The 10,998-nt window shown below is 44.3% G+C and overlaps 3 protein-coding genes across 6 annotated transcripts in view; 1 reads left to right on the top strand and 2 right to left on the bottom strand.

Annotated features, from left to right (window-relative positions):
- Window positions 1-827: 827 nt before the first annotated feature.
- On the bottom strand, window positions 828-2,486 carry Moap1 (modulator of apoptosis 1). The gene has a single exon (XM_029557970.1). It carries the CDS (start codon window positions 2,450-2,452, stop codon window positions 1,394-1,396), a length of 1,059 nt encoding a protein of 352 aa, XP_029413830.1. The 5' UTR covers window positions 2,453-2,486; the 3' UTR covers window positions 828-1,393.
- Gon7 (GON7 subunit of KEOPS complex) overlaps window positions 2,421-10,998 on the bottom strand; it is a 14,948-nt gene continuing 6,370 nt past the window's right edge. Inside the window, exon 2 of one of the 2 annotated variants that reach the window (XM_029557974.1) lies at window positions 2,421-2,558. In XM_029557974.1, the coding sequence (XP_029413834.1) occupies window positions 2,512-2,558 (47 nt within the window). In that variant the 3' untranslated portion in view covers window positions 2,421-2,511. Of the gene's footprint in view, window positions 2,559-6,301; window positions 6,439-10,998 lie in introns of those variants that run through there. The other variant, XM_029557973.1, reaches the window with a different exon arrangement.
- Window positions 2,986-4,908, top strand: Tmem251 (transmembrane protein 251). 3 transcript variants are annotated; one of them, XM_017795241.2, is made up of 2 exons: window positions 2,986-3,048; window positions 4,095-4,908. In XM_017795241.2, the coding sequence occupies exon 2, from the start codon at window positions 4,111-4,113 to the stop codon at window positions 4,504-4,506; it is 396 nt and encodes a 131-aa protein (XP_017650730.1). In that variant the 5' UTR covers window positions 2,986-3,048; window positions 4,095-4,110; the 3' UTR covers window positions 4,507-4,908. The 3 variants fall into 3 exon arrangements, with proteins under 3 accessions (XP_017650730.1, XP_029413832.1, XP_008819931.1); XM_029557972.1 differs by lacking the exon at window positions 2,986-3,048 and adding an exon at window positions 3,055-3,171 and having other exon boundaries at window positions 4,095-4,905; XM_008821709.3 differs by lacking the exon at window positions 2,986-3,048 and adding an exon at window positions 3,055-3,480 and having other exon boundaries at window positions 4,095-4,905.

Raw genomic sequence — 10,998 nt, 5'->3', positions numbered from 1 at the left:
TACCATTTCACCTTGGGCATGTTTTTCTTAACGAGTGTTGTCCATTCCCCAAGTGTGAAACTGTTTCCCATATTTGCTTTTGGAGGCAGGGTCTAACTATACAGGGGCTGGCCTTGATCTCAACCTTCCTGCCTCTGGTTCTACTTACCAAATGCTAGGATTACAGGTGTGCACCACCATGCCTGGCTTGTTGGTAGATATTTTTAGGACTGAGACCACTTGCCATGCAACCTTCACCTCTCTTGTCGCTCCAAATTCAATAGTCAAAGAGCTGGGCCTACCAGTTACCCTAATTTGTACAGTCATTTCTTTCATCCTGTTTAAAAAATGAGATCCTTAAAAAAGGGGGAGGGGGACAGAAAGAGAGATCCTAGCCAGGTATGGCTCATGCCTGTAGTCCCAGCACTTAGGAGGCAGAGGCAGGTGGATCTCTGTGAGTTCCAGACCAGCTGGTCTACATCATGAGTTCCAGGCTAGCTGGGGCTACTGGGAGACCCTGTTTCAAAAAAAGACCAAAAAATAAAAATTAAAAAAAAGAGAGATCCTGCTAGGCATGGTGGCACATGCCTTTCATTTCAGCCTTCTGGAGGCAGAGGCAGGTGGACCTCTGTGTGTTGGAGGCCAACATGGTCTACAAATCAAATTCCAAACCAGCCTGGGTTACAACGCAAGACTTTGTCTCAAAATACAAAATAAACAGGATCCCTGGGCACCAAAAGGAAAGAATCTGAAGAACTCTGGGTAACTTCAGTGGCTTTCAGGTTCACTTTAGAAAGTTTTGTTCAAGTGAAATCTTTTAGAACCCTAATGTAAAGAAAGATAAAGACTTTACTAGCATTCCTTTATTTTATATGTTCACATAATTTTTTAACACCATGAAAATATTCAGAACTAGACACTTTGGTAACACAGCAAAAATCTAAAGACAGAGCATCCTACCAGTCTGAGCATTCAATTCTGCCTTTTGATTGCAAAGAATCAACTGATTTACACAGAAAAATATCTTCGCTACCCTTAGCTTAGGATCTCCATCATTAATGTCTGCAATAGCTGAAAACTATTATGACAACATGGTCACAGGTGACGGTTCCATTTATACCTGAACCAAACAGCTGACAAGTTAGCAAGTTCTCAGCAGCATATGAACTTTGCCTGTCCACCCCAAACAAAGCACATGTAGAGTGACACACTTTTTGATCTAAATATTTATCACTACAAAACATCTTTCAGAGCTGGTGACACATTTGGGAGACATTCAACAGGCACAACATGACAAAGGGTTTATCCTGAAAACTGCACAGTTATTTGTCAGCACAAAGTAGGGATTGGTTGATGCTGATCACTGGAACCTATCATGCTCTATTCACGAAGACATCCTTTCTGGTCTCCCCAGTCAGGTAAAATGCCCTTCTAAGCCTGCCTGGAGAAGGGCCTCCTCCTCCTCCTCTGCCTCCTTATCCTTTATCAGTGTCAGTAACTGCAGCAAGCCTGGGGCAGGGCTACCCTCCGGCAGTCCAAGCTGTCTGCGAACTGTCCTTTGGACTGCCCCAGCAACAATTTGGTCTAGGCGGGCCTGATTCACAACTTCTTTCTCAATTGCTCCCTTCTGTACCAGCTTCTGTAATAAAGGCTCCAGCCTTAGAACATAAGCAGACAACTTTTCATCTTCCTTCTGATAAGTAGTCAGATATTTGACCTGCAACACCCTAGGATTATCAATAACCCCAAATATTGTTTCAAGAGCCTGCAGACACTCTGCAACTGTAATTAAAGGATTATTAATCTTCAGGACTCGAATAATATCAAATGCTGGGCCTCGAAGGCTCTCTATTAATCGTCTTCTTTTCTCTACATCTGACACCTGCCACATCTTCATCATCTGAGTAGTATGAAACATCCAGGATTCAAATTCTTCTTCACCTGGTTCTGGAGGATCCCTGCCAGAGAATAAGCTTAGCTGTTTATATCTTAGGTACTGCAGGGTAGGCTGAAGAGCCACATCTAATGCCTGTGATAACATGGGGGCCCACCTTCCAGGGATCATGCCCTGGACTAGGCTAAGAGGCTGATTTTCATGCCCAAGAGCTCTGGTCAATTCACCCAAGGTCATACCCTCTCCCTTTAAAAACTCATTTAATCTGTTTAAAAATTCATCGTCAGGGCTAGGTGGCTTAAAGATCACTCTCCAGGCACCTCCTTTTCCAGGTATCTGCTTAGGAACCAGAGCATGGTCAGTCTCTTCTGTGAGCCCTATCAAGGCTACATTCTTGTTCTCATCCCTCCTAAACATCCTCCCAAGCACTCTGTACTCCCCCAATGGCGCTAGTCCTGCCCGAAGGGCCTCCTCGATCTCCACCACTCCGCAGGTCTGAGGGATGCCAGCAATCAACAGTGCTTTCCGAGGGTTCATGTCCATTCCCCTGCACCAGTCTTCTAGGAGCCTCAGCGTCATGGTGCCCAAAGTAATAGATTTAAGTCCTAATTTCTGCCGGGCGCTGACGCCACCGCGATTCACAGCAACCCTGCGCAATCGTCTCTACTCGCCAAGGTCCAGGAGCCTGAGAAGACAGAGCATCAGTCAGTTAACTGTGTCCAGGTCCGGGGAGCACGTGCAGGGCCTGTCCCAGGCCGCCCCGCTGCGGACACCCCCACACCACCCCGCCCCGGGGCTCTCGCGGGCACTGCCGATTTCTACCCCGCTGTGCCTCGGGCCTGTGGGCCGCCGCCTTACCCACCGCCCAGGAGTGCACCCGACGCGAGGTGCCCGTGAGGACGCGCCTCGGCTCGGGTACCTGGGGAGCTGCCGGGGCTTCTCCCAGTCCAAAGTCGTGAGCGAGGGGCCGGAGATCATGCGCGGGCGACCGCGTCACCGTCACCAGACCGCGAAGGTGCCCACCGGAACACTGACGGCCTCCGCGGCTCTAGCAGGCGGCCTGACATCACGAGGGGGCGGTGTACGGGCAGGGCGCGCGCGCTTCCGCCCCAAGCCGGAAGCTGACTTCCGCGGCATCCGGTACTGTGAGCGGGCGGGCCACTCGGGACAGGAAGGTGAGACCCGAGACAGGCTCAGCGCGGCAGTCGGGCTGGGCGGGTAGCCGCCGGCGAGTGCCGAGTTCAGGGTGGTGAGGGCCTGGCCTGGCGCCGCCTGCACGGCTGGAGCGCGGCGGGCAGGTGGGCGCTGCAGGGGGCGGGCGGCGCTGGCCCCAGGCCCCAGCGGCCGAGCACCTTGCCGGGCGGCTGACCCAGGCTGGGGCTCCCCGGCAGCGACTGGGGCCCGGGCACCGCATGACCAGCAGTCACGCCGAACTTGGTGACTACTTGCTCGTGCCCCCAGCCGGCGGTGCTACCTTCTCCAAGCTGGGTGACCCAGGGGATTTTTTTTAAGGTGGCTTGCTCTGAAATGCCAAAGGCATCCGATTATTCAGAACTGAGTGACTCTTTAACGCTTGCTGGGGGAACAGGAAGATTTCCGGGACCACTGTAAGTGTTTCAAAGAGTTACTGTCTTCAACTTGGGGACTCCGACGTTGGTTTAACTTGTAGAACCCAGTGTTCATATCTGAAGCCAGTGTTAAGCCAGAAAGCATTTCACTGTGAAGTGAAATGTCCTGAGGGAAGCCAGATATTCCATTATCGGAAACGAAGGTGTACTGACCTATTCCCCCATCAAGCAGGATATGACGAGTCATTCTTTCTGTGGGGTTCATATAAATAGTAGCAGAACTTAACGTATTTTGAAAATTTTTTCTTACTTTTTTTGGTCTTTTTGAGACAGGGTCTCCCTACAGCCCCAGGTGGCCTGGAACTCACTATGGAGACCAGGCTGGCCTTGAACTCACAGAGATCTGCCTGCCTCTGCCTCCTGATTGCTGAGACTACAGGCCTGTGCCACCAGGCCCGGCTGAAATCAGTATTTTTATTTCTCCTAACTAATAAAACAACCACGTGTAATACAGCTCTTAATGAAACATTCTAAATAAATCTTAAATGTGCTCGAGTGATTTAGAATTCTTGAATTTAAATCAAGCACAGTTGGAGGCGTTACCATGGCAGCATTAATAGACCCTAACTATATTTTTTCCTTTTTTGTTGAAGGCACAGAGCATGGAGAATGATGAACTTCCGTCAGCGGATGGGATGGATTGGAGTGGGACTGTATCTGTTAGCAAGTGCAGGAGCGTTTTACTATGTCTTTGAAATCAATGAGACTTACAACAGGCTGGCCTTAGAACACATTCAACAGCACCCTGAGGAGCCTCAGGAAGGAACCACATGGACACACTCCTTGAAAGTTCGGTTACTTTCCCTGCCTTTTTGGTTGTGGACAGTTATTTTTCTGATACCTTATTTACAGATGTTTTTGTTCCTTTATTCTTGTACAAGAGCTGATCCTAAAACGGTGGGCTACTGTATCATCCCCATATGCTTGGCTGTCATTTGCAATCGCCACCAAGCATTTGTCAAGGCTTCTAATCAGATCAGCAGACTACAACTGATTGACACTTAAAACCAGTCACCGTTTTCCTTATGATTACAAGACTGCCAGTATCACATGGAGGCCGATCACAAGACTGCAGTTCCTTTACAGATGCTCAGGAAGTTGTGGTGGGGCAGAGGCTTTTATGAAAATGTGACAAGGGGACTACTTTAATAATGACTTTTAGGTAAAGCCTGAAATACAGTACTACAGAATCATGTTGATGACTTCAGATTTTGTAGGTAAAATCGTGTCTTGTTATCTGCAGTCTTTAGACACTTGAATGAGTACCTGAACTTCTATTTCTATTCTATGTGCAACATAGTATGATTCAGAAATTTTTCCGTTGAGGAAAAAATGAATATGAGTATTTCCATTGTGTTAGGTGTAAAAGTCTGACCATGGTCATAAAATTTAAATTTTATACAATTACTTGGCTTGCTTTAAATTCTTTTGACTGAAACACAGATTCATCCTGTTGCATCTAAGGCTTATTTGCTTTCAGCTTACAAGGGATTGGTATAAAATTACTAAAATAAATTTATTTAATTAATTAATTTACTTATTTTAGGTAGCGGGTAGGGTGCTGGGGATTGAATCCAGACCTTTGGGCTCTTACCATGGAGAAACTACTTGGGAACAGAACAGACTGAATGTTTGGAAGTCTAGAAATAACACCCACAGAAGACAGTGATCTATCTACTCCTTATCAGGATCACACCCTTCTAAGAGCTACTATCTTGCCATCATCTTTCTCATTCTTTTCCAGCCCATGCTAACTCTAGAAGACTATATGATCCTTATACCTCATTTGCACTGTAATACCAGTGTCTGATACCAGTACATATAACTAAAAAAAAACAGATTTTTTTTTTTTTTCTGGGTGAGGTCAGGATATACAATTATGGTAATACCAGAAAATATCTTGCACTATTTTAGTAGTAATTATGGCCTTTTTGGTCAATACTATTTTGGACCCTGTAAGAACTTTAGATGATTAATTCAAGCTCTAACCACTCTATAAGATAGCGCAGTTTATTCTCCATGTTTTACAGATAAGGAAACCGAGGCAGGGAAACAGTTTGCCAACGGTCACACAGTTACTAAGCAGCAGAGCCAGGGTTATAAATAGGTATTCTGCCTGTTCTAGCCTCTGAAACACCATACTTCGTACAAATGGTGAATATTTTAGCAGTGCCCCAAAATGGAAATGAGAATATTTGTTAGTGAAAAGTTTTCCTACCTTTGTATGAGCTACTACACATCTGTTAAGTTTTGTTTCGCTTTTTGTGGTGCTGGAGATCAAACTCAGGCCTTTGCACATGCTGGCCAAGCTCTCAACCATGGATAACCCAGCCCTACAAGTTTCCTAGGAACCTCACTTTGCTGTATTGGACCAGAAAGACTAATAATCCCACAGCAAAATTTAACCAAAAGGACCAAACAGGTAACTGTCTCAAAAACTGCAGGATCTACTCTACCTCCAGATGTTTTATCTGTATGAGTGTATTGCCTGTATGTGTGTAGGTACACCTGTGTCATGCAATGCCTTCAGAGTCAGAACAGGAAGTCGGATGCCCTGGAAGTGGAGTTATGGACAGTTTTTAGCTGCCATGTAGGTGCTGAGAATTGGATCCAGGTCCTCTCTCTGTAAGAGCAGCCAGTACTCTAAACCACTGAGCCATCTCTCCAGCCCCTTAATTACTTTTTAGAATTAGATTAATAATAGTATTTCCACATGTAATCATTAATCTTCAGATAAGGTTAATCTGCTTTTAAAATTTTTTGAAAAATATTTTGTGTATAAATGTTTTACTTACATGTACGTGTACCATGTGTGTGTGTACTCATGTGGAGGTCAAAGGACATCCCTCAGGAGTTGGCTCTACCAAGTGCGTTCTGGGGGTTCAACTCAGGTCATCAGGCTTGGTGGCAAGTAGGCCAGAAGAGGGTACGTGATCCCTGAAAGTAATTATAGATGGCTGTTAGTGGGCATGTAGATGCTGGGAACTGGACCTGAGTCCTCTGCAAGAACAGCAATGGCTTTTAAGTGCTGAGCCATCATCTGTCCAACCCCTTTTACTTTTGTATTATTATTGTTTTTTAAATATTTTATTATTTTTATTTTATGTGTATGCGTGTATTGCCTGCATGTAGGTAAGTACTCCTGTGTTGTGCAATGCCCACGGAGGTCAGAAGAGGCTGTTGGATCCCCTGGAACTGGAGTTACCGACAGTTGTTAGCAGCCATGTGGGTGCTGGGAACTGAACCTGGGTCTTCTGCAGGAACAACCAGTGTTCTTAACTGTTGAGCCATCTTTCCAGCCCCAAATTTGCTTTTTTTTAAAAGTTATTTATTCAAAACATGGATCATTCCTAGTTTAAAAAAAAAGTTGTTTTTTTTTTTTTTTTTTTTTTTTTGGTCTTTTTGAGACAGGGTCTCCTTTGGCCACAGCTGGCCTAGAACTCACTATGTAGACCAGGCTGACCTTGAACTCAAGAGATCCACTTGCTTCTGCTTCCCAGGTGCTGGGAAGGCATGTGCCACCACGCCCAGCATTTTAAGACGTTACTGGTTTTAAAGTAAAAATTTAATTATCTAAAGTATAGAATCGGATTCTGTTTCACAACCTTTACAATGAACATAAAGCTTTTCTTTGGGGAAGTGGAGTCATGAGATAAAAATTCTCACATGAGTAACTACGCCCATTAAAAAAAGCAGTTTGGCCAGGCATGGTGGTGCACACCTTTCATCTCAGCACTTGGGAGACAGAGGCAGGCGGATCTTTGTGAGTTCCAGGCCAACTGGGGCTACAGGGAGACCCTGTCTCCAACCCCCCGCCCCCAAAAGCAGTTTGAACGTCATGGGTAGTGTTGATCTTTATATTAAGATCATCTAGTATTAACTTCCCTCTTCATGGATTTAAGATCTTCAGTCTCTAAAACCCTGGCAAAAGCACTTTCCATAATACTGCATTATTTATTTTTATTTTGTATGTATAAAGATTTTGCCTATTTGTATGTAATTGTACCACGAGCATGCAGTACCCACAGAAGTTAGAAGAGGACATGGGTTCCACTGAAACTGGAGTTATGGAGGGATATTAACCACCATACAGGGGCTAGGAACTGAACCCCAATCTTCTCCAAGAGCAGTCATTGCTGCTAACCATTGACCCATCTCTCCAGATCCTGCATTATTTATTTTTGCATCAAGTATGTGCCATCATGCAAATTCTCCAACATATAAAGTCCCTGGACTGTGCTTGGAAATCGTCATACATTTAGTATGATGCAAGCCCCAGGCAATTGTGTTTTAAACACTTCAAATGCTTCTATTGGGTTGAAAAAAACTGGTCCATAGTGTTTTTATGTAGTACAACATTCACTGAAGATTCAAGTGTTATCTTTGGAACAGCATCAGCAAATGTTTTTCAGAAAGTTCACTTGAACAATTTGCAAGTCTTGTCTACATTTCCTGATTTCAAATCCTCCCCAGGTTGTTTAGAATATGCTTTTATCAGATTTTTGCCTCCTACTCTATCAAAACCGTTCTCCTGTCAGTAAGTCCAAGAAATCAGGACTTCACTAAATCCAATGGACAAGTCTGGATTCTCAAATTACTAACAGTTTTTCATACCATATCCTTGAGGTATGTCCTACAGTTGCCTGGATCTGCACGGGTGATGGGAATGTTCTTTGTGCCACCCAAATTAAGAGTCACTAGCCAAGTAAAATGTAGTTAATGTGACTGAGGAACTGAATTTTAGATTTTATAGTAAACAGTGACATGTGGCCAGGAGCTACATGTATTCAGGGGCCCAGTTCTAGATAATACCCTGGTTTTCCTTCTTCATAGCTACTTCCTTTTTTTGATGGTTCCTCCTTAGGGACCTGTTCTAACTCTACATGCTGGTGTGCCCTAGTTCTCTTTTCCATACTTCTGTCTTTGGTCATCTCATCCAGTCCTGTGGTTTTAAGTACCCACATTATGTCACTACCTTGGATCTTTTCCCTGATTTCCACTTACACATCCACCACCTACTTGTTTTTTTCCTCTCTGAGGCAGGTGCTACTTCCCTGGATGGTGTTGAATTCAATTAATCTTCCTGCCTCAACTTCCCAAGGTGCTGGGATCATTTGTATCCACCATCACACTTGGCTCAACTACCTACTTTATGCATTTACTGAGCTGTCCTTAGGGGGCTCATGAAATTTAACTTCTATAAAACCAGACTGCCAATGTCAACCCATCAAAACCTGTATCTCTAGTCTACTATCAACCCAAGGCCAGGCATGGTGCCACATGCCTGTAATCCCAGCACTTCTGAAGTTCAAGGACCTCAGCTAAATGTTGAGTTTGAGACCCTGTCTCAAAAACAAAAACTCAACCTGGAGGCCAGAAGGATGCTTTAAAATGTTAACTTTTCTCAAAATTCCTCCCATTTCCTTTTCAGGATGAAAGCAGAAGTCTCTTAACAGCACATACAAAGTGGTCCCACCCACCCTGCACCTCTATTTTCCACTGCTCCTTCCACCCTGACACCACTCTACTCACACTAATCATTCTTTTTTCCCTTTTTTGAGACAGTCTCACACTGTGTAACTCAGGCTGGCCTCCTCCTGCCTCTGCCTCCAGAGTGCTAGGATGACAAACATGTGCTGCCATGCCTGGCTCCACTGGTCTTGACTCTTAGAACATGCCAGAAAATTCCTGACTTAGGGTGTCTGTGCTCTATCGATTGCTTCAAACCTTGGCTCAAGGGGCTGGAGAGATGGCTTAGCAGTTAAGAACACTGGTTGTTCTTGCCGAAGACCCAGGTTTGAATCCCAGCACCTACATGGCAGCTCACAACTGTCCGTAACTCCAGTCCTAGGGGATCCGATAGCCTCTTCTGTTCTCCACGGGCAATCCACAACATGGGTGCACTTACCTACATGCGGGCAATACACTCATACACATGAAAAAAAAATAATAAATCCGGACGTGGTGGCGCACACCTGTAGTCCCAACACTTGGGAGGCAGAGGCAGGCGGATCTCTGCAAGTTCAAGGCCAGCCTGGTCTACATAGTTCCAGGACAGCTGGGGCTACAGGGAGATGCTGTCTCAAAAAAACTATAATAAATAAATAAATAAATAAATAAATAAATAAATAAACAAACAAACTAAAAAGGTGGCTTGGATTTCATCATTTATTGCTGAGGGCTCCATGCTTACAACACTGTCTGGCACACAGTGAATTCAGTTCAGTATGTATTAAATGAATGCATACTTCCCTTGCTAGACTGAAAACAACAAACAACAATCTGGCTCACGATCCAAAGGGAATAAGGGCTAAAAAACAAGTACTATTAAATGCATGGCTTTATCTGTCATATTCTAATGCTGTTATTAAGCACTTTCAGGTTTCAGGATTTAATGATACATTCTCTTCAAAGCCAAGGTTTAAAATGCCCCTCAATTTATTTTTCTTAATAGTTCTTGTAATATTGGTTGTCCTGGAATTTTCTTTATTAGTGCTGAGAAAAACACACAAGGTTTTAAGTGATTGGCTATGGCCCTCAATAAATTCCCATTTCATTTCAAGCATGAAAAGTAGTTTCCTAAGCCTCCTACATTTACAAAGTACACCTGATATGTACAAAGTAACAACACAATTCTAGTCCTCTGTATTCAAGGCAGCACCGTGGATCCAGAAAGCACTCATAAACAAGGACTATCACCACCAGAATTTTGGCCAGAGTAAATTTCTATTTAAAACTATACCCCTGATGGTCTACTGATATTCCAATTGGAGCTGCTGCTTTTTACAGACTTAAATAGTAGTTTATTTCTAGTATTCACTGTTTCCTGGGCCATGTCTTTTAAATAGAGCAATTCTGATCCCAAAGGTCACCAGAGAACTAGAAGTTACAGCAGCGTGAATTTTTTTTTTTTTTTTTTTTTTTGCTCTTTTTTGAGACAGGGGCTCCCTGTAGCCCCAGCTGTCCCGGAACTCATTATGTAGACCAGGCTGGCCTTGAACTCACAGAGATCCACCTGCCTCTGCCTCCCAAGTGCTGGGACTAAAGGCATACGCCACCATGCTCGGCATGAATTTTTTTTATACTTGGAAAAGAATGCACTGATTTAGAACTTTATTTTTTCTTTCCAAGGTTAAGCCTAGGTACATCAGTTTCAAACCCCCACCATCCTTCTATTTGATGGTACCTTACTTCATATTTGGCCCAGCTCTTCTAATTAGTATGGAAGTTGCACAGGGGAAAAGGGTACAGGCAGTCTCAAGAAAAAAAACAGAACCACCCAGGAGGAGAGATTTAAATTGCAACCAAAGGAATAAAGAGACAAAGGAAGTCACTTAGATGGACCAATTCCCCCCACTTCTCTAGGTTTCTTTTTGAGACAGTCTTGCTATTATAGCCCAGGCTGGCCTAGAATTTGGGACCTCTTGCCTTTGCCTCCTAAGGGTTGGGATTACAGCTGTTCCATCACTATGCCTGGGTCCACATTTTCTTTACTTC

The sequence above is a fragment of the Nannospalax galili genome, unplaced genomic scaffold (assembly GCF_000622305.1).
Source record: "Nannospalax galili isolate Female #2095 unplaced genomic scaffold, S.galili_v1.0 scaffold107, whole genome shotgun sequence".
In the NCBI taxonomy this organism is placed as follows: Eukaryota; Metazoa; Chordata; class Mammalia; order Rodentia; family Spalacidae; genus Nannospalax; species Nannospalax galili.
This window is presented reverse-complemented; position numbering and strand designations above follow the sequence as displayed.